Source organism: Microtus ochrogaster, linkage group LG1 (assembly GCF_000317375.1).
Source record: "Microtus ochrogaster isolate Prairie Vole_2 linkage group LG1, MicOch1.0, whole genome shotgun sequence".
Classification (NCBI taxonomy): domain Eukaryota; kingdom Metazoa; phylum Chordata; class Mammalia; order Rodentia; family Cricetidae; genus Microtus; species Microtus ochrogaster.
In genome coordinates, this window is record NC_022027.1 from 50,650,238 (window position 1) to 50,674,569 (window position 24,332).

Below are 24,332 nucleotides of genomic sequence, written 5' to 3' on the forward strand. Positions count from 1 at the left end.
CTCAGGACCTCTGGAAGAGCAGCCTGCACTCTTAACCCCTGAGCCATTTCTCCAGCCCTAAACTGCTGAATTCTTAATCTCAGTTTAAAAATTTTATGCATCAACTGGACTGCAACAATTACTCTCTGCTGCTGCTTCTAATTAGTTTTGTGTGTTAAAACATTGGGTTTAGGAAATTGAAATATAACGTATCAAATAACTCTAAAAGGAATACTATGATTTCAGAACAAAAGATACACTGAGAACAGAAAACAGGATGAAATTGGTAAAACTTGTCTACAAAATGAGTTCTAGGACAGCCAGGATGGTTACACAGAGAAACCCTGCCTTGAAAAACAACAACAACAAAAAAAGTAAAACGTAAAAAAGTAGTGGTTCTCAACCTTGGCAATGCTTTGGCCCTTTAATACAGTTCCTCCCGTGGTGAAAACTCCACAAAAGGATTTCATTGCTATTTCACAACTGGAATCATACGACAAATATCTGATATGCAAGATATCTGATGTACAAAACCTGTGGGAGGTCAAGACCTACAGGTTGAGATTCAATGACTTAAAGCCAGGAAAAATAAATAAAACACAACATTTCATTAACTCAATGTTTGCATGTCTAGTAAATACGAAATTTCACGATTACTGAAAAAAACACAACAGAAGAAATTTCTCCTGCAGTGAGAAACAGCTGCAGTTTTCAAGGGAGTTGAGAAAGTACTGGCATCTCGATTTCTACAGTGAGAGCAGTAATTTAGTCTCAGAGACGGAGAAGAGCGTGAGATCTGTCTGAAATGTTAACAAGGTTGTCCCCCCCCCCAAAAAAAAATGAATAAGCAGCCTCCCCCAACAGAAAGAAAGAAACTTAATGAAAGAGCCCAGGACACATCTCCCTGACATGCACCACCAGGCTGGACGGGAAGCAGCGGCAGATAAGGACGACAACTGCCGGAAGCCAGTTAGCTAATTTTCATAATTCCACTCAGTGATTCTCTACTCCCACCCACAACGTGGAATGAAAATATCTAACCTAGCCTACAGATTCTAATCTAAACAGGATATGGAAGGAAGTCAGACATTAGCTTTGGGTTGTTTTATTTTGTTTTTAAAGAGGGCCCTTAGGTGCTTCTGAAGCACAGACAAACCCGACTCTGACTGATCTCCCTCAGGATCTACATCTTCTACCAAACTGTCTACTACAACTCAGCAGGTCCCCTTTTTAAATACGCAACCTCTTATTATTCAGAACAGTGGCCCTCAGTCTAAGTGGCCATTTGAATCACTCAGGGGCAGCTTCAAAATCTTGATATCAAACCAAACTCTAGAGAGAATAAATCAGACACTCTGGGATGAGAATTTCCAGTGATTCTAATGTGCAGACAAGGTGAGGCGCGCCGCAAACAGCAGAAGTCCCTGAAGACAGTAATTCTTCCAGTAGAGCTTTCAAAGCCAGGTGTGGTGGCATATGCCAGTAATCCCAGCACTCAGAAGGCTGAGGCAGAAGGAGCGCCTTGAGTTCGAGGCCATCCTAGGCTATATAGAAAAACTCTGAAGACAAAATAAAACAAGAATAGCCTACTCTGTATAAATCTTAGTCACACACACACACACACACACACACACACACACACACACACACACACCAGTCTGCCTGCAATCATTAAGATTCTGAACACAACTTTCACTGTTTCCATCTAAAGTTCTTTCTTCCTCCACTCCTTAAAATTAAACCCTTACTTGTATTTTAGCCCCAGTGTTCATCATTATGCATGAATAAGCTGATTTCATTTGCACGTGGATGCCTACTTAAATAAGTTGTATGAGGTATCATATTTACATATTATATAGAGCAAACATTCAATTTTTTTTAATTTATGAATAATTGCAAATCAAGGAAGAGGCCAGGGACAAAAGATCATGTCTTTTCAGAGTCAAAAAAAAATGTTTTCTACCCAAGTGACTTTTAAAATAAACCTGTTGTATGTTTTTCTACACTGGTATAATGACATCATTAATATGTCTTAGCGAAGTTAGATACTTACCACCTTAGAATGGAAACAAATCATGAAAAGCTTTCAAATATTTCGCAAAAATGTAGTTTAGCTTCAAGTATATAGACAATATACTTGGCAACATCTAATATTCTTTTCTAGTGCAGAATGGTAGCCAGCAACAACTCACGTCTCCATCAAGAAATGGCTGCTTAGCATTTTATAACTGCAAACCCACTACATGTGTTTATTATTACCCAAGAGTAAGTGTGTTAAATACGAACTGAAGAATAACTAAGTGCATTAATACTTCACTAAAACACTGTATCTATATTCAAATGGGACATAAAAATCACCAATGATTACTCTGTTACCAAGTGTTTAAAATAAAATAAAATCTTTACTAGCAAAAACGTATTGCTTGTGGTTGAGGGTGTTGCTCAGAGAGACAGAGAGGGGGAATATGAACCCTTCATCACAATGCTTATAATCACACCTTGGAGGCAGAAGCATGAGGATTTTGAGTCCTAGGCCAGTCACCCAGCACTACAGAGTAGATCCAGTATTAAACAAACAAGCAATAAAAGAAAGAAAACAATTTGATTACTAAATTAATTGTGTATTCACTGAGCGCCTTTTATCTGCTTGGAAACATATGAACACTAAAGTATTTGGAGTTACTTGAAGACAACAAATGCAGCAACCACAGTATTTGGCATTTGTGGCTGATTTCCTTTTTTACCTTATTTGGTGACTTCAAAGGTGAGATGGCTATCTTATTTGGTGTCTGTGTTGTAGAATTTAAAGTTGATCCAATAACACCACTTTCCGATATAGTTATGGTCTTTGATGGAGTTCCAGGAGTAGACTGTGAAAGAACCCTACCTGCAAATGAGAGGCAGCACATGGGTGACTGTTAGTAACAGGTGAAAACCGTACACGATGATAACCTACATAGACATTAGTTAGACCCTAAGGGGTATAGTGAACCTAAGAATTATCAAGAATATGCTCTGAAACATAGCTAAGCTATTTCTATCAGAGTAAGCTTGGGACAATTCAGGACTTTTGCCCCCAGTCTGCTTCAGCCTCTGTACTTCCCTGTTCCACGGCTGTCTTCCTAGCTGTGTTTCCCTGTTCCACGGCTGTCTTCCTAGCTGTGCTTCCCTGTTCCACGGCTGTCTTCCTAGTTGTAGTTTTCGTGTACTACAGCTGACTTCCTATTTGAACAATTTTTCAGGGAAAATTGAAATCCACAATTTTACTGGACACAGCTTTGTTGGTAGAGGGCTTGGTTAGCATGTAGGAAGCCATGGATCTCTCCCTAGAACCTGATCAACCAGGAAAGATGGGACAGCATGCAGGAAGCCATGGATCTCTCCCTAGAACCTGATCAACCAGGAAAGATGGGACAGCACTTGGAAGGTAGAGACCTGAAGATCCAGGTTCATTCTCAGCTACACACCAATAGGCTAACCAGGAATACATCAGACTTTGACTCAAAAAACAAAAACAAAACTCATACAGACACTTATAGAAACAGCTACCAGGGGGCCAGAGAGATGGCTCAGTGATTAAGAGTACTTGCTACTCTTCCAGAGAACCAAAAAGCCAGAGCCCAACACCCACATCAGGTGGCTCTGGGCTTGGCGGCAAGTGTCTTTACCTTCTCAGCCATCTCACTGGGCCCTTACTGGGAAAACTTTTTAAAATAAAGTAATCCTTAAAGAACTAAGTGGTAAAAGAACAAAAACTTACTATCTCCCGGCAGTAGTTGTATACATCTTTAATCCTAGCACTTGTAAGACAGAAGCAGATGGATCTCTATGAATTCAAGCCTAGCATGGTCTATAGAGCTAGTTCTAATACAGACATGGTTACACATAGAAACTCTGTCTCAAAAAAAGAAAAGGAAGGAAGAAAAAAGAAAAGGAAGGAAGGAAGGAAGGAAGGAAGGAGAAAAATACTATCAAGAAAAACAAAAACCCAGGTATAAAAATAGAGTATAACTAGGGGGCAAGTTATAAGTCAATGTAAAAAAGACTAAAACAAAAAAAATTTAACTAAAGTTAAGTATATGTCTCCCAGACAGAAATTTAACAGAGAAATAAGAGAACTAACAGATATTAAGACTTAAATGGACTTAACAGAAATCTACAGAACATTCCATCCAAATATAAAAGGATATTCCTTCTCAGCACCTCACAAAACCTGCTCAAAAACTGACCGCATACTAGATAACAAAGCAAACATCAAGAGATTAAAAAAAAATTGGAATAACCCTCTGTATCTTATTGAATCACCATGGCTTAAAATTAGAATTCAATAGGAACACTAATTAATTCCAGAAAGCCCACAAACGCATGAAAATTAAACAGTGCTCATCAGAATCACCAATGGGTCAAAAAAGAAATAAAGAAATTAAAAACTTCCTAAAATTCAATGAAAATGACCACACAGCATACTCAAATTTAGGGATACAATGAAAGCAGTGTTAAGAAGAAAGTTCATAGCACTAAATGCCTACATAAATAAGCTGGAGAAATCCCACACCAATGACTTAACAGAACAAAAAGAATCAAACTCACCCAGAAGGACCAGATGGCAGGAAATAATCAAATTGAGAGCTGTAATCAACAAAACAGAAACAAAGAAAACAATACAAAGAATCAATGAGACAAAGAGTTGATTCTTTGAGAAATATCAATAAAATAGACAAACCTTTATCCAAACAGACCAAAAGGAACAGAGAGAATATTCAAACTAATAAAATCAGAATGCAAAGGGGGACATAAGAACAGACTCAAGGAAACCCAGAGAATCATGAGGTCATATTTTGAAAACCTGTACTGCACAAAGTTGGAAAATGGAAATGGACAACTTTCTGGATAAATATCACTTACCAAAATTAAATCAAGATCAGATAAGCAAATTAAGTAGACCTATAACCTCTAAAGAAAGAGAAACAGTCAACAAAAGTCTCCCAACCAAAAAAGCCCAGTACCAGATGGTTTCAGCGCAGAATTCTACAAGATTTTCAAAGAACTAATACCAATACTCCTCAAATTATTCCACACAAAAGAAACAAAAGGAACAATACCAAAGTCCTTTTACAAGGCTACAATTACACTGATACCCAAAACAAAAAAGAAAACTACAGATCAATCTCACTCATGAACTTTGACACAAAAATACTCAGTAAAGTACTGGCAAACCGTTTCCAAGAACACATCAGAAAAATCATCATCATGAGCAAGAAGGCTTCATCCCAGAGATGCAGGGATGGTTTAACATACGAAAATCTATCAATGCAATTGACCATATAAACAACTAACTGGAAAAAAAATCCACATGCTCATCTCATTAGATGCTGAAAAAGCCTTCAATAAAATACAACATACCTTCATGACAAAGGTCTTGGAAAGAGCAGAGGGATATAAGGAACATACCTAAACATAATAAAGGTAACATACAACAAGCCAACCACCAACATCAAACTAAATGGAGAGAAACTCCCAGCGATCCCATTGAAATCAGGAACAAGACAAGACTGTCCACTCTCTCCATATCTATTCAATATAGTTCTTGAAGTTCTAGCTATAACAATAAGACACTAAAAGGAGATCAAGGGGATACAAACTGGAAAAGAAGAAGTCAAACTCTCACTATTTGCTGATGATAGTTTACATAAGCGAACCCAAAAATTCTACCAAGGAACTTCTACAACTCATAAACACTTTCAGTAATGTAGCAGGATACAAGATTAACTCAAAATATTAGTAAGCTTCCTTTACACAGATGATAAACAGTATGGAAAGTAATTATAGAAACATCACCCTTCACAATAGCCACAAATAACATAAAATATCTTAGAGTAACTCTAACCAAACAAGTGGAAGACCTGTATGACAAGAACTTTAAATCTTTGAAGAAAGAGACTGATGAAGATATTAGAAAATGGAAAGATCTCCCATACTCTTGGTAAATCAATTCAATAAGGACCCCCTCATTAATAAAAAATCTTTAACATTTTGAAACAGCATTAGCTACAATAAAAAATGGTGTAACCTACTACTTATAATACAGGACAACTACTTTTGTAGCTTAAAATGTGATATATAAAAAATGTAGGCACTATATAAAAGAAGGAACTAAGCTGGGCATGGTGTGAATACTCACAACCTCAGTCCTTGAGAGAAAAACTACTGTGAATTCAGAAGCCAGCCTGGGCTACTGAGTTAGCCAGGCTAGCCAGGGCTAAAGAGCAAGATCCTACCCCTCCCTTATCTCTGCAAACTGAACTTAGCACTAACAGTTCCAGCAACACAAAGGGTATCTATCTCTATGCTTTTGTCAGCAATTGCAAGGCAAACCGTGATTAGCTTGTGACATATGATAAATGACCCAAAGACCGAACAATGGCATCCATGGCACTAATTCATGCTGATCAGGGAGAGCTGCACTGTTGCAGATTTTGTCGCTGTTTTTTATTAGTTCTGTATCTCATGAATTGATACCACAAGGTCTTTAGGCATAGCCAACCTTTCTACTAACTGAACCACAATTCCTATCAGAATATTTGAAGGTTAAATAACAAAACTGATATATAGTTACTTATAATGACACATTTTAAAGTATATAATATAAAGAACTGGGTCACATTAGAAAGTACTGGTAGATGTAATACAGCTTAAATTCTGTTATTATTTAAGTAACTATCATTTGGTAACATGACAATTTTCTGCTCACACAGAATTGTATGTGGGGGCTGGGTAGGGGGTTCAGCCAGAGGCAGTGGGTTACAATTTCCCATCTTTTGTGTTTGTAGATTTTGTCTTGTGTGTATGTATCTGTGTATGTGTTTCTTGTGCTTTCTGTTGTTTTGTTTTTCATTCTGGTTTATTTGCTTTTGTTAGCCTACTTTTCTAAAGAGAGAGAAAGAAAACTGGAATGAGGGAGAGGGGAACATCTGGGAGGAATTGGGAGGGTTGAGGATTCAGGAGGAGTTGGGGAGAACTGTAATCGGAATACAGTGTATGAAAAAATTATTTTTAATAAAAGAGCACAAAATACTAATAAATAAGCTGATTGCTACACTGAAAACATTTTAAAGTGGCAGAATGAGCTTCTCTAAATCTAAAAGAAAAACATACATATAGTTTGGTAAGACTATAAAGAAATATAACCTGTGAGGACTGGTGGTGACACTTGAGTTGTCTGTCCTGTGACCGCTTTACTATTAATTGGTTTTGCAAAGATCAGCTTCGTGATCACTGGACCAGAGGTTGGTGTTCGAGGCTTCTTAGCAATCTGAAACATATAGATAACTATGAAGACATCTGTTTCCATAAAAATCTACGAAGGAAAGTTAGACAAGATTAATACACAGTAGTACATAAAGTCAGGTTATTTACCAAATTTATCTATATATTAATGTATAAAACATTTAAAACAAATAAATTCACCAAAATATTAATATGATCATATCTATAAGCTCATATGTCCTAATTCCTCTAATTTCATGATAAATCCCTAGTCTCTCTGAAACATGCAGATGGTGAACAAAATAGTAAAGTTTAATAATAAAAGTGTTTAATAGTGAAACACTATGCACAATGTTAGTTTCCAAGGAAGCTATTCAATAACAAAAAGATGGAGTTCAAAAAGTACAATACAGACGGGCGGTGGTGGCGCATGCCTTTAATCCCAGCACTCGGGAGGCAGAGACAGGCGGATCTCTGTGAGTTCGAGACCAGCCTGGTCTACAGAGCTAGTCCAGGACAGGCTCCAAAACCACAAAGAAACCCTGTCTCGAAAAAACCAAAAAAAAGAAAAAAAAAGTACAATACAATGAGGTACCACTGCACACATATGCATGACCACATTCATCTATGATCCAAAATGTAAATTATTACGTATTACAGATTTTCAACTACATTTTCTTTCTTTTCATTTTCTCTTTTTTGCTCATTTTGTTTTTGAGATAGGCATCAGTTCAGGCTGGCCTGGAGCCCACTATGTGTAGCCCAGGCAGACCTTGAACTCATGGCACTCTCTCTGCCTCAGCCTCCCAAATACTGAGATTACAGGCATAAGCCACCATGTTTAGCAGACTTTCGGTAGGAGTGAAAGAAGAACTGAACCAGTTCAAGTCAATTACAAAGACAGTTTTGTAGAAGATTTGTAAAAGGCTCTGAAACATAGTTACTAAAATAGTATTTATTGTACTTTAAACTACTGGAAGGGACTATCCATACATTATTTAATTCATCTCCAATATGAAGTTAAAACACTGTTGACCTGAACTAAAATTTGCCACAAGTCAAAAAAGAGAGAGGTACCAATGTAGTACAGTTATTTTTTGAGACAGAGAGGGTCATTCTTGTGAAGCTAACTAATGAGACCAGGCTGGCCTCGGACTCCCAGGAGAGATCACAGGTGTGAGCCACTGTGCCCAAGACCGATGTTTTTATACTGAAATTGTCAGGAAAGGCAAAGGCATAGCTGCTAAAAAAAATGAGCGGAGCTGGAGAGATGGCTCAGTGGTTAAGAGCATTGCCTGCTCTTCCAAAGGTCCTGAGTTCAATTCCCAGCAACCACATGGTGGCTCACAACCATCTGTAATGAGGTCTGGTGCCCTCTTCTGGCCTGCAGGTATACAGGTAGACAGAATATTGTATACATAATAAATAAATAAGTATTTAAAAAAAAAAAAAGGAATGAGCGGAAACTTACCTGGCATAAACTCAAAGTTTAGTGTGTGAGGAACAGTAACTATTTTACCTTCTGACAGGCCCTAACGTACTATTTATTACTGGAGGTGACAAAGTGAGTACGCATGACCAACAATAGCAATCCATCAGAAACAATATTGATCACAGCCAAGCATCAGTTCTATGTGTTCAAACTACAAACAGCATCCTATCTTACACTCACAATGTAACTTTCTTGCACTCAGAACTTATTACCTCTGAGACACAAATACCTCTGAGAGAAAATCGTATTTTCACAAAGGAAATCCATCCATTAGTGTGTAACAATACATCCAGCTTGCAAGCCATGACACAGCTGCGTAAATTCACTGTGCTCTGGGAAGCTGATGTAGTCTTGAGACATGAAGGGAAGCATTCCCCAAGAGCTTACTAAAGCTCTAAAGCAAAGTGGAATCTCACATATATATAGTATCAGTAACCACAGAGGTAGACTGTCTTAGAAACACCTAACCTTAGCTATTAAAAGTAAGATTTGAAAGTATCTCCCCTCTTTCCTGATTTTCACCATTATAATATATATGCTTACCAAACAGGAAAAAAATCCAAACACTGGAAGCAAAATTACATTAATTATTCAAATTAATGATCTCATCTTGCTCTTATGGTTGTATTCTTTTAGTGGAGCACTGTTCAAAATAGCCATTTCCAGATCCATTAAGGAACCATAATTTTTTTTTTTTCAAAAAAAAAGCCCTCACATTGCCTAGGCTGGCCTTGAAGTCCTCATCCTTCTGCCTCTATCCCCAAGCTCAGGGATTACAGACATGCACCACCACACCTGGCTTTATGTTCTGGATATGGAATGCAGGACTTTGTGCATGCTCCTGAAAATGATTCTTGATTTATGAATTATGTATACAGTGTTCTGTCTACACGTATGCCTATAGACCAGAAGAGGGCACCAGATCTCATTACAGATGGTTGTCAGTCACCATGTTGTTGCTGGGAATTGAACTTAGGACCTCTGAAAAAGCAGCCAGTGCTCTTAACTGCTAAGCCATCTCTCCAGGCCCTTGAAAATGATGCTTTATGCTTATTTTACTTACACTTTTGTTCTAAGGTAGCTTAGGAATCAAAGTGAAAGGGGATGCTGCCTGGCCTGGGTTCATTTGCTGGAGTGCTTGCCTGGCATACACAAAGCTCACCAGTGGTTTTAGAGCACTTGTTACTCTTGCAGAGGACCTGGCTTCCATTCCCAGCACCCTAAGAAAGGCTCAAAACTATCTGCAACTTCAGTTTCTGACTGACTTTTGGGATTTGCAGGAACAAGGTACACACATGGTATATATATATATATATACATACATACATACATATATACATTTGAGCAAAACATTCATTCACATAAATAAAAAATTTAAACAAAAGAAAACCTTAAAAATTTTAAGAAATTTTCAATAAATTTATGAAACTAGCAGATTAATACAAAATGAAAAAGGAAGAAAATTTACAAATAAGGTAGAAAAGTAAGCCAAATAACTCATACAAATAGCTCTCAGCATCATGCCATCCCAGACCTGCTAGCTGCTTACTGTTCTCACACACGGGGCACTGCAAACACGGGACAATGGTTAGCTATCTGGAATTGGGTATGTCTACACACCCATCATCATCATGCTACAGTCAATACCGTCACTACTTCTGAACATGAGTCTTCACTCTCACCTGCTGTCCATGCTCAACAACCTCAGTACTCTAACTAAACTCAAAACAATGCTGCAGACTACATGGGGGAAAAAAATCAGATTTGTATGCATATAGGCCTTGAAATATATGTATCATGGGGACTAATGTAGAAAACTCTAAGTTTGTAGTTACTTGTTTTTTTAAGTGTTTTAGGGTCTCAGAAGTTGCTTCTGAGTTAGAAACATTTGAGTTACCTGAAATCAGCTGGATACTTAGAAAATATTCTAGTATGTTTCCTTGGTTTTCTGCTGTTTATTTCAATTATTTAATTAATTTACTTATCTATTGGTTTTTGTTTTCGAGTCAGGGTCTCACTTTACCGTCCTTCTCGCTGTCCTGGAACTCACTATGCCGACCAGGCTGTTCTCAGACTCAGAGATCCGCCTGTTTCTACATCCTGAATGCGGGGATTAAGACACGTTCCTCCACGCCCAGCTCTGTTATATATTCTTTTAAGAAACATAACTTTTAAAACAAATGGAATCAGTCTTTATAAAACCAACAACAATAAAAAGAAGTGAGTGGTAGGCCAGAGTCTTTTACTATCAATACTTAGAAAACTAGAGTAGGAAATTAATGGATAGAAATAAATTACTTATTGAAACTGTACACTGCTCTCATGAATGAAAAAAATCACTTTGATTTTTATCATTAGTTCTTTGAGACCATGATAGTGATTCACACTGCCAAGGCCAATCAAAACAGGCTTCAATACTAAAGACAGGATACTTAACAGTGATAGGCTAGGCTATCTCATTCAAGAGCGCCTCAACAAAAAAAATAAATAAACTAATTAAAGCACGAGATAACACAGATGGAGAACATGAACTATTAAATAACAGCAGAAAGGATACAGCAAGTTACAAGACTTGAAAAAGTTTAAGCTTCTTAATGCAAAGTTCCTGAGAATTAACGTCTCTAATTCTTTTCCAACACAGTAACCAAAACTTGAATGTAAATATCAGCTAAGAGGAAACACCTCTCCCAAATTCCTTACACTCCTTCCTTTGCTACTTTGGCTCATACCTTTTTTTTTTTTTTTTTTTTTTTTTTTTTTTTTTTTTTTTTTTTGGTTTTTCAAGACAGGGCTTCCCTGTGTACTCCTGGCTGCCCTGGAACTCACAGAGATCTGCCTGCCTCTACCTACCAAGTGTAGCCACAGCTGACTACCTCCTGGTTTCTTTTAAAAGACAACCTTCTAAACATAGAATGTACTGTGTTTTCCTTCTCGTAAGTGAATCACTATATTTCTTTTTTTTGTTGTTGTTGGTTTTTTTTTTTGTTTTGGTTTTTTTTTTTTTTTTTGGTTTTTCAAAACAGGGTTTCTCTGTGGTTTTGGAGCCTGTCCTGGAACTGGCTCTTGTAGACCAGGCTGGTCTCGAACTCACAGAGATCCGCCTGCCTCTGCCTCCCAAGAATCACTATATTTCTAAATATTTCTAAGCATTCTGCTATCCTAAAGAAGCTTTTCTGGACATTAGAAAAAAAAAACCGAAAAACATTTCATGTATGCCCTGGTAATCCACTATTTGAGGTATTTGAGGGTATTTTTCATACCATTAAGTGCTATTCTGAAGGATCTTCAATGTTTTAAGAACTGTGCAATTCTATATTGCTTTGTTCTGTCTTGTTATATGATCAAGTAGCCATCTTAAGCTAAGGTAAAACTTCAGAGAGGAAGTTACCCCCAGTTCCAAAGTCAGCAGGACAGCACAGGGGAGACAAGCCCAGTGCCCTGCTCCATCCTGTTCACTGTCTTCCTCACACTGCAAACATCAACGATGGACAAAAAAGCTCCAAGTAAGATAAGCGCTGGTGAGCATCAGCTATTGCTGCACCCAACGGTTCTCAGAGCAGCAAAGTTTAGCCTTTAGTCATTAATTAAACAATAAAAAAGAAAGATTGATTACTTGATGGCTCTGCAGTAAGTAAGTAGGGCATCTTTATGCCAGCAGAACAATACTCTTGTAGGCAAACTATCACTATGCATAAAATCTTTAAAAAGCTATAAACAATTCAGAAATTTAACCAAAATTTAGTTTGCTATGAAGTTTGCTGGTAAAAAGTTTCATGAGCATTAGACATACCAAATTTAAAAACAAAACAAATTCATACAATTACTTTAAAACATTCAAAAGAATTCATTAGAAGTTATGCAATTAACAACCCTATAAACACAACTTTGAGTCAGTTTAATTTTTTAACATGCACTTTAAGTAATATGCCCCCTTTGTTGCTTTTACCTGTACTGTTTTTAACTGTTGGGTCTGTAACACAGAGGGCTGAGTTGCAGTATTAATCAGTTGACTTCCTGGGGTCAATGCTGAGACACCAATGACAGGTTTCACCTCTGGCCCCCCTCCAATGGTAACTACTTTAATTTGCTGCGGTGGCAACTTAGCATCTCCTGGCTGGGCCTGAGCTGTAACTTTCTGAGCCTGGGGTAGTTGGCTATGGGGTAGTGCTAAAACAATTGGTGAACCAGATTTGCCCAAAGTTGTTAAAATTAACTTCTGTCCATCTGGTTTAAGGGTCTGATTGCCAAGTTTAAGATCAGATGTCTGTGATACTTTGTTTAGAATAATCTGATTGGCTGATATAGTCACAGGAGTCTGAGCACCAAGTTTTTGAAGGCCACTTGGAAATGCTGGTTTCACTGTGGTATTAGAATCTGCTTTAGTAACTGTGGTATTCACTGCAACTTGGTTAGTGTGGTTACTGTACACTGTGATGGGTTCCGTGGAAATGGGCGTGGCTGTAGAGTCACCAGTAGAATTTATGTTGACAATTTCTTCCAGTTCTGTCTCCATGGGAATTGGGGATGACACAATTACAGCCTCAATACTATCCTCATCCACTAAAGTTATAGCAGTGTCCATTATCTCCTCTGGAAGCAAGCTATTCACCTCAGCCGGCACCACCTCCATGATCGCTCTGCTTCTAGGAAGATGCCCAGGTGCTGGAAGAAAAGAGGAAAAACTGTTACCAGGTTTTAAAGCAGATTTTCAAAAATACATTCAGGAAAAATGTAAATAACAAAACCAACAGTGCTGAAATTAGTAATTAAATGAAGAACATTCTGGATATTTATCTAGATTTCACCATTTTCACAAATCGTAGCTTTTAAGAATCTAGAATATGGAATTATCTGTAAATCTTCAATGGTCTATCTTGGTCCTCCATAGGACACTACTGTTAGAAAAATCCACTAAATGTTAATGGAGTTTCTAGACTATGGGGCCCAAGTCTAATCAATTAGCTTCACACTAAGGGAACTTTTCTTTGGAAAGATTTTCAAATCCTCTGCCATTTAAAGTGTCAAAGGGGAACTAGTTAAGAATTTACACATCTAGAAATCTGGCTCAGCAAGTAAGAGCAACTGTTGCTCTTGCAAAGCCCAGTGCTCAGTTTCCAGCACTCACATGGTGGCTCCTAACATTCTGGAACTCCAGTTCCTGAGGAGCCAAAGCCCTCTTCTGACTTCCACGGGTACCAGGCACACACATGACGCACATATATACATGCAGGCAACACATACATAAGAAATAAAAATAAATATAAACAGAAGAAAATATATACAGCAGTCGCCATCAAGAGAAAAAAGTAAGTCCAGATTATGGACAAATCAGCTGTAATGCTTTTACCTAAAAATCTTTAGAGTGTCCAATAAAAGAGTGAATTCCGGTACCAGCATGCATTAAAGCAGCCCAGCATGTCTAGACTAGACAGCAGTCAAGTGTTTGCTCAGAGAACTTCAAAACCCTTTAGAACCCCACCAGCAACTCTTCCTCTTCTTGGAGGCATGACATCATCTCACCATTGGCTCAATCCTTCAGCTTCCTGAGTGCTAGCACTGCAGGTGGCATCACCATACCCATCGTATTTTCTTTAAAATACATAACAAGCATTGAAAAATGAAGAGTAGCACATATAGCTGGCAAGGAACATGGCCTGTAATCTCAGCCCTGGGAAGCTGAGTAGGACTGTGGCACGTTCTAGGGCAGCCTGTGTTACACTAAAAAGAAACACATACAAACTACAAACTATATTTAGTAGCCATGGCAAATATTACTGCTGCCAAAATAAGCCATCAGTATAGAGCACTTACTATGGCAAAGATGGCATAAGTTTCCTCCCCAAACCTCTGATTCATGTAGCATTACCCTATTTCATAGATTAAAAAATGTAGAAAGGTTAAATAATTGTCCAAGGCAAAAGTGAATGGTAGAGGCAGGATTCAAACTCTGGTTTGTATGATTCCAAAGTTAGTCATTTTAACTGCAAAATTATACTATCATAAACGCTGGTGACTAAAATAAGCCTAAGCCTTCACAGTCAACTCCCTGTCCTGAAAGCCCACACCTATATGAGTGTTGTCTATCACAACAGCTTTGTATTTTTGCTCACACTAGAACTTCATGTACAGGAAATCATGTACAGATGTTCCTCAGTGAAAGACGCTGTCCCACAAAAACAATCATAAAATGCTTAAGTCAAATATGCAATCCATCTACCAAACAACTAGATGGCAGAATATCCGACCCCTGGAGGGAATCACAGGCTGCTGTGGGCCACCCCACATGGGTGTTAGAATGAACTGCAGTTCTCGGGAAGAACAACTGGTACTCTTAACCTCAGCCGCTGGGCCCTCTTCCCAGCCCCACCTTAGCACGTGTAAAGCAGTGATTCTCAACCTGTGGGTCAGGACCCCTTTGAGAGTCAGATTGCCCTTTTACTATGATCTCAAATCAGGCATCTTGCATATCAGATATGTACATTAATATTCATAACAGAAGCAAAATTACAGTTATAAAGTAGCAACAAAAATAGTTTTATGGTTGGGGGTCACCAAAGCATGAGGAACTGTATTAAAGGGTCACAGCAGCAGGAAGGTTGAGAACCACTGATGTAAAGGAAGAATGAAACAACTCCACTGAACTAGCTACTGAGAGTCGACCTTCTGTGGCAGACACCTGTGTACACACAGTTGTATCGCATGCCCTCCTGACAGCATGACTCTGAGACAGATCCGCACTGCTGCTCTCAGCCCCAGCTCTTCCTTCTGACTGTTAAGTCTATCCTACTGCACAGCTCTCCCACACTTTGTGTATCCGTCCACTTAGTACTGGGCATTGGAACTTTCTCAGTCTGAAACTGTTATGGTAACCCTGCTGTAAACATTAAGTTCAAGGTTCATGGCTATGTCTTTCCATTTCTTTTGAGGAAGGAGTCAAACTTTTATGGTTCTGTTGGATGCAGGCACTCAGATTACCTCATTCAGTAGGGGTGGAGCATCCAGGTCATGAGCACATCTGTAGTAGGATGAAGAGCCTGTGTGACTGTGGGTGGGGCCCTTCGTGGGTGTGGTAGAGACTGTGTGGCTATGGGTGGGGCCCTTTGTTGTGTGTGGTAGGGACTGTATGGCTATGGGAGAGGCCCTTCATTATGTGTGATTAGGATTTTCACTGAAGCATATATCACTGGTGTTGGTATTCTGTGAGTCTGTACTGTGAATGCCTGTAAACCTATCAGTATCCATGGGGTGTTTATAGCTTTGGCTGTGTTCAGCACCCAGTTCGTGTGCCATGCCTCACTTCTCCATTTTCCCCAAAGTTTGCAAACTATAATAATTATTTTCATCTACATATTATTGGGACTGATAGTTTTCCAGCATATATAAAGAACTCATTCAGCTCAATAAGAATCCTAAAAGCCAGCACCCCCCGCCAAAAGGTCTTAAGGCTGGTGTTGCTGAAATTATAGGCATGTGTCACCATGTCCCTGCTATTAAGTCACTCAAATGCACTTGCACATATTCTTACACACACACACACACACACACACACACACACAATTACACATGAAAAGATAGTCACACAGATGATAAAAGGGTTGGGGAAGAAATCAGAGAATTAATACCCTTCACAATAGCCACAAATAGCATAAAATATCTCGGAGTAACTCTAACCAAACAAGTAGAAGACTTGTATGACAAGAACTTTAAATCTTTGAAGAAAAAAAAATGAAAAAGACACCAGAAAGTGGAAGATCTCCCATGCTCTTGGGTGGGTAGATTTAACATAGTAAAAATGGCAATCTTACCAAAAGCAACCTACAGATTCAACGCAATGCCCAGCAAAATTCTTCAAAGACCTCGAAAGAACAGTACTCAACTTCACATGGAAAAGCAAAAAACCCAGGATAGCCTAAACAGTCCTGTACAATAAAAGAACTTCTGGAGGCATCACAATCCCTGACTTCACACTCTACTATAGAGCTACAGTACTGAAAATAGCCTGATATTGGCAAAAGGACAGAAGGACCAATGAAACCAAATAGAAGACCCAGATATCAATCCACACATCTTCAAACTCATCATCTTTGATAAAGAAGCAAAAAATATCAAATAGAAAAAAGAAAGTATATTTAACAAGTGGTGCTGGCATAACTGGATATCAACACGTAGAAGAATGAAAATAGATCCATATCTATCACCATACACAAAACTCAAGTCCAAATGGATCAAAGACCTCAACATAAAGCCAGCCACACTGAACCTTATAGAAGAGAAAGTGGGAAGTACACTTGAACGCATTGGCACAGGAGGCCACTTCCTAAAATAGAACCCCAACAGCACAGACACTGAGAGAAACAATTAATAAATGGGACCTCCTGAAACTGAAAAGCTTCTATAAAGCAAAGAACACGGTCAACAAGACAAAATGGCATCCTACAGAAGGGGAAAAGATCTTTACTAACCCCACATCAGACAAAGGTCTGGTCTCCAAAATAAACAAAGAACTCAAGAAACTGGAGACCAAAAGATCACATACATAATCCAATAAAAAAAAAAATGGAGTACAGACCTAAACAGAGAACTCTCAACAGAGGAATTTAAAATGGCTGAAAGACACTTAAGGAAATGTTCAACATCCTTAGTCTTCAGAGAAATGCAAATAGAAACACTCTGAGGTTCCATATTACACTTGTAAGAATGGCCAAGATCAAAAACATTGATGAGAATTTATGCTGGAGAGGTTGTGGAGAAAAGGGAAAACTGCATTGCTAGTGGGAATATAAGCTAGTACAACCCCTTTGGATGTCAGTGTGGCGATTTCTCAGAAAATTAGGAAACAACCTTCCTCAAGACCCAGTAATACCACTTTGGGGTATATATCCAAAGGATGCTCAATCATGCCACAAGGACATATGCTCAACTATGTTCACAGCAGCTTTGTTTGTCATAGCCAGAACCTGGAAACAACCTAAATGCCCCTCGATCGAAGAATGGATAAGGAAAATGTGGTATATTTATATAATGGAGTGCTACACAGCAGAAAAAAAATAATACCTTGAATTTTGCAGGAAAATGGACAGAGCTATAAAACATTATTTTGAGTGAGGTAACCCAGACACAGAAAGACAATTATCAAATGTACTCACCCATAGGTGGTTTTTAAGCATAAAGCAAAGAAAGCCAGCCTACAAACCACAATCCCAGAGAACTTAGACAACAATGTGGACACTAAGAGAGACGTACATAGATCTAATCTACATGGGAAGTAGAAAGTAGAAAAAGACAAGATCTCCTGAGTAAAGTGGGAGCATGGGGACCTTGGAGGATGATTGGAAGGGGAGGAGAAAAGCAGGGAGGGGAACAGAGAAAAATGTAGAGCTCAATGAATATCAATAAAAAATAAACAAATAGTTGTAATTGAAAAAAAGAAAAGATAGTCACATTGTTATAGCTGTCTGTGGTAGAGTATACACTAGGCACTGTATGCAGATGATGCTATTACATACATGTAGACAAAACACTCATACACATAAAGATAAATAAATCTATAAAATAAAAATCTAGCAATTCTATATCTAGTTATACATATCTGTGTATGCCACAGATATCTAGCACAGAAGGTCCCCGACTCTGAGTAGTTCAACCGTGTTTTGTTTTTCCTTCTTTACAATGTGCAAACAGAGCACAGACACTTCCATATGAACTCTGATCTTTCTTAGGGACAGGAACACTCCATCCCAGCCTCCATTCGCCCTTTTCCTTAGGATCATGCCATGGATGGAGCTAGGGACTCCACATTTTTTCATAAATAAAGGTTGGCATTTCTTGCAATCCTAAGAACTCATTCTGCAACCCAATCCAACTCCTGTGATTTTCAATGAGCACAAAACTCCATGTCCTCACTGCCGTCCTGCTGAAGTCCCCACACAATGAGTTCTGAGGGCTCCTCAACTCACATGGATCTGAGTGTGTACAATGACTAACTGGTCGTCCTGTGGGCTTACATTCCTCAGCTAGGGGCATGGAATTCAGTGTGCAGTGACTAAGCACCATCCACTGGGTTGCCACTCCCGTCCAAGCTGCTCTTGTCTAACTCAGACGAAATCATTCACCACCAGACACATTCTTTAGCCTAGCCCACAAGGGCCCATTTTTCCCTTCCTTTCCAGGAGCCATGGCTCAAACTGAGAAGGGAGATTTTTTTTTTTAATAGACTATTTACAAGCTAGGAAACAAAGTAGCCAGTTACTGCTTCAGAAGCAGAAAACACAAAGTCCTGAGGATGAAACAAAGTTTGTTTTTTTAGTAGTAACAGGAAAAGCATGAGCATCATGTGGAGGCCAGTTCCTCTAGACCCTAAGTCCCACAGAGAAGACAAAGAGGTTGCCCAGGCTGGTGCCCAACATACAGAGGGAATTGGTACCCAACTGCTGAAAGAGGGAGACTGTTTTTCTTAAGTTGGACAATAATCAAAGCTACCCTTTGCTACAGAGAGGGCTACTGTACCATCCAAAGCCATTTGCTATATAAGCCCCTTTGGATTTTGGACATAACCCAGACTCAGGTACATGCCAGGCAAAAGTTCTGCCTCTGAGCTACATTCCTAGCTCTATTTTATTTTGGACAGGGTTTGGTTAAGTCACTCAGGCTAACCTGAAAGTTGCGCTCTGTCTGCCTCAGCCACCCAATAGCTCGGATCACAGGCATGTACCACCATAAAAAGATTTTTTAGAGCAAGAGCTCATGCTGGAGCAATGGTAGCACAGGCCTTTAAACCCAGCACTCGGGACAGAGGCAGATCTCTACTTACTTAAGGGAATGAAAACTTGCCTGTTTTCCAGTATCACTCACTTATCTGCAGGTTTCTCATATTTCCTTTATCAAGTTAGCTTCTATTCTGTTTTCTGATTTTTTTCAAAAGATCGTTTTATTATTATATTTGTGTGGCGGGCGATGAGGTGAGTGCACAAGTACCACTGTGCAAGTATAGAGAGCAGAGGACAAAGTGACTCTCTCCTTCCACTATGTGAACGGCAGGGACAGATGCAGATCATTAGCTTGGCCAAAAGCACCATGATTTATGAAGCCATCTTGCCTACTCTTTAAACAAACAAACCTAGGCCTAGAGAAATGGCTCAGCAGTTAAAAAGTATTGGCTGCTGTTTCAGAAGACCGGGAATGGACATCCAGCACCCACATGGCAGCTCACAACCATTTTAACTCTGTTCCATGGGATCTGACGCCCTCTTCTGGACTGAGGGTACTGTACATATGGGTAAATGGCATACACACAGGCGAGACATCTATATATGAAGTAAAAATAATAAATCTATAAAAACTTCAATGACATCAAGAATGGTGTCGTGTGTAATCCAAGGATTTAGGAGAATGAGGGAGACAGACTGTGATTTCAGGGCTAACCTGGTGGTGGCTTGGATGAGCAGTGGCCCCCACAGGCACGTGTATGAACAAGGAATCCCCAACTGTTGGGCTGTTTGGGAGAAGCTGTGGAAACTTTTCTCTGTACAGCCTTGCTGGACAGAGTATCTCAGTGGGAGAACACTCTGAGGGTTAACAGCCTCATAGACTTCCTGCTTGTTCTCAGCACTTCCTCTACATAGAGGGAAATGTCTTCAATTAGCTTCCTGCCCCTAGGCCGTGTATTCCTTGTCACAATGAACTTTGACCTGGAACCGTAAGCTAAAATAAACATTCTTCTTTAAGTTTCTCTTTGGTCATGGTACTGTATCACAGCACCTATGTCCTCATTAAGTCACAGTCACAGAAGAAGGGTGAGGGATGGAAACTGAACTCACTGGAACAACACTGGCCTGGGATGTATAAGGACAATGTTCAATTTCAGGCGAGCGCACATGTGCGAGTACACGCGCACGCGCGTGCGCGCGCACACACACACACACATTTAATTCTGCAAAATGCTTGCTTTTTCTATAACTATCAAACGCACACACACACACATTTAATTCTGCAAAATGCTTGCTTTTTCTATAACTATCAAAAAAACAGATGGTTTTCTACTTTAGTCTACAAGTTAAACTGACTTTTATTACCAATCCAATTCTACATTCTCAAACATCACTTCAGTGTATCACACTGTGTATAAACTACTGGATTCTACTCTCAATATTTTACTAAGCATTTTGTCTATATTCACGATAGGTATTAGTCTGTGCTTTCTTTTCTTGTGGCATCTGCCTGGGATTAATGCTAGCTGCCAAAATGAAGTGGAGCTCATTCTCTGTCCAGGGAAAGCTTGCATGGAATTACCCATTTCCTCCTTACATGTTGCTGAGAATTCATCAGTGGATTCTCATAGCTTATAGGAAGCTTTCTTTTGTGTCAGCTCTAGGGACAAGGTCTCACATACACACGGGCAGGCTTCAAGTGATCCTTCTTCAACTTGTCAAGCCTCTATAGAAAGGAACCACTGTGCCTGGCTTATAAAAAGGGTTTTTCTTAAACCAAAAAATTTAATATCTTTGATAAACTCTTTATGAGTCACTTTGATATTTGATAGTTTGTGTCTTTGAAGGAATTTGTCTATTTGCTTGAAGTTGCCAAGTTTATTAGCACTATATAACTGTATTTAATTATATATAATTAAAGCTATCTACAGTATTCTTTCCCTTTAACATCTGTAGGCTCTGTAGGAATGTCCTCTCTCTAGTCCTCCAACCGATGTTTTCTTTCCCTCTTTTCATCATTAATCTGGTTAGAGATGTCAACTGTCATTTTTAACCTAGTCAAATGCTTTCTTAAATGCTTACCTTTTTCTCTTCCTTCTGAGTGCTTTGGGTGTAATCTGACCTTCTTTGTCCAGAATCTTAAAATGGCAATAAGGGTCAGGGTTTAGTAAGCCCAGCCTGGCCCACAGTGCTATTCTACATGGCTCTCATCCTAAGGGTGTTCTTGTTATTGTTTGTTACATTTCTAGATGGTTGGCGGAGAAAATACATGAGCAATTTTATACCTGCTATTTGTCCTTCTCCAGAAATTTTTCAGACTGTGGTTCAGATCACTGACACAGCTTTGTTTTGTTTCTTCCCCCAAACTGGCAAGAAAACATCACTAAAAAGCAAAGGGATAGTGCAGTGCAGACAAGCAGTGGCCCACACTGGCTCCCGCAGCCACATCTCTAAAGGGCAGGTTGGCTGATTTTCAAGCCTTCTGTGTATTCAATAAGCCATTAAGACATAAAAAACCAAATTTAACAAAAACAAACCAAAGAATACCAATGCTACTTTAAATGCATTCCATTAAGGTCAAATTTTACTATCATTTATTCACTTCAAAATATTTTTTAATAGTCCTTGTGATTTCATCTTTGACACACAGATAATAGACAGCATTCAACCTAAACATTTGGAGATTTTCTATGTATCTTATATCAATGTCTAGCTTAATTCTTCTATTGTCTGAAGCAGAAACTCTAGCATTTCCATAATTTGAAATAAGAGACTTGTACGTCAGTTATCATCTATCTTGGTGGATGCTTCACCTTGTGCACTTGAACGCATGTTCTGTAGACTGAAGGTAGTGTTCTAAAATGTTAGGTCAAGTTGACTTGGACTATTATTTGCATAGTCCATATCCTTATTCATGTTTAGTCAGGCGTAGTAGATACTTACTCCTCTAATCCCAGAACCTGAGAGATTGCTGGGTCTCAGGCGAGCAAGGAGAAAAGGAAAGCAACTTACTGAATAAAAACAAACCACTGTTCTGTTGTTCTAACAACCACTGAGAGCCAGTGTTAAAGTTCCTAAATATGGTTGTGGTCCAATCCTTTAAAGTTCTGCTATTAAAACCGTAAGTCCACATTCATCCTGTTAGGGACTTGGAGCAGCAAAGAATGGTGGTGCATGCTAGAAGCCCCAATACTTGGAAAGCAGGAGGGTTTTATTTTGAGGCAATTTCACTGCTAATTTTCTGTCTGACAGACCTATCCAGTGGTAAGATTGTGGCGTTCAAGTCTCCCACTATTAGTGTGGGGGGTTTAATGTGAGATTTAAGCTTTAGAAGTGTTTCTTTTACATATGAGGGTGCTCTTGTATTTGGAGCGTAATGTTCAGTATTGAGATTTCCTCTTAATGGATTTTTCCTGTGACTAATATGAAATGTCTTTGTCTCTTTTGATTGATTTTAGTTTGAAGTCTATTTTGTCAGCTATTAAGATAGCTACACCAGCTTATTTCTTAGGTCCATTTGATTGGAAAATTTTTTCCCAACCCTTTACTCTGAAGCAGTCTTTGAGGTTGAAGTATGTTTTCTGTATGCAGCAGAAGGATGGATTCTGTTTTCATATCCAATCTGTTAGCCTACATCTTTTTATAGGTGAGTTAAGTCCATTTTTATTAAGGGATATTAATGACCAGTGATTGCTAGTTCCTATTATTATAGTTTTTGTTGTTAGTGATGTTACTGTGTGTGTTTTTCCCTACTTTGAGATTTGCTGCTGTGAGATCATCTATTGTCTATATATTTGTGAATGTAGCTAACTTCTGGGTTAGAGTTTTCCTTCTAGCACTTTGTGTAGCGTTGGATTTGTGGCTAGCTAGGTATTGGTTAAATCTGGTTCTGTTATAGAATATCTTGCTTTGTCCTTCTATGGTGATTGAAAGTTTTACTGGGTATAGTAGTCCAGGCTGGCATTTTGAAGCAATTTCAAAGCTAGCCTGAGTCACATAGCAAGACTACGTCAGAGTGGGATAAGCAGAGGAGGAAGAGAGAAAGGAAGGGAGGGTAGAGGAGGGGAACATGCAATACGTAGTATATATAGGACTAGAAGCCTGTGTATGCCTTTTTGAGCTGGGAGTTCAAACTTCTAATAAGAAACAATCTAATTGGTGTGGCCAGTCTGTTAGTGATACGGGACTGTGCAAGGCTGTAGAGCCAGGATGGCTCAGAAACCACTCAAGTCTATGGGGCACCTCACATCCTTACATATTTCAATAGGATCAGATGCAGGGCCCTTTAGTAACGTGACTCATCCCCCTGGTTTTTCCCTTAGGAATGGAAGCTATGTGTTAGCATATTTGTCTTCATCAATGCTCAAGTCTATTCCAAGGAAAGGGGATTTTCACAGGCCAGGAAATTAAGTAATTTCAGTTTGTTCACCCACAGAAGAGTTACCACCAGTGATTGGAGGGAAGTGTAGGGATAAGTCCCGCCCCTTAGGGGGCGTGTTCGCCTCAGGCTAATGTTTGCATGTAAATTTGGCGAGCCTGCTCCGAGCCGCCGCTGCTTCTGCTTTCCTGGTCTCTGCGGGAACGGTGGTTCTGTAAGTCTATTAAAGCTGTATATATATATATATATATTTACAATCTGTCTGCATTCGTTTACGCCGTTACATTTTGGCGCCCAACGACGGGCTATTTTGCCCCCGACTCAAGGGGATAGCCCGCTAGCTAACACAGCACCCGCTGTGTTTTTTAGTTCATGACTGGGGCCCAAGTGCCGAGTCTGAGACACACTCGGCCACACAGGCCCATTCTGCCTGCCATGGCTAAGTTTGCAGGGGAACCCCACAGCCTGAATTAGCAGAAGCTCAAGTATCTGCGGTTTTGCAACAAAAGCC

The 24,332-nt window shown here is 39.2% G+C and overlaps 1 protein-coding gene across 3 annotated transcripts in view; it reads right to left on the reverse strand.

Moving 5' to 3' along the window:
* Lin54 (lin-54 DREAM MuvB core complex component) overlaps window positions 1-24,332 on the reverse strand; it is a 67,457-nt gene that overhangs the window by 26,955 nt on the left and 16,170 nt on the right. For 2 of the 3 annotated variants that reach the window (XM_026785356.1, XM_005359553.3), the window contains exons 2-4: window positions 12,684-13,399; window positions 7,168-7,291; window positions 2,724-2,866 (exon numbers count right to left, since the gene is read on the reverse strand). In XM_026785356.1, coding sequence (XP_026641157.1) covers window positions 2,724-2,866; window positions 7,168-7,291; window positions 12,684-13,367 — 951 coding nt within the window. In that variant the 5' untranslated portion in view covers window positions 13,368-13,399. The remainder of the gene's footprint in view (window positions 1-2,723; window positions 2,867-7,167; window positions 7,292-12,683; window positions 13,400-24,332) is intronic. The other variant, XM_005359554.3, reaches the window with a different exon arrangement.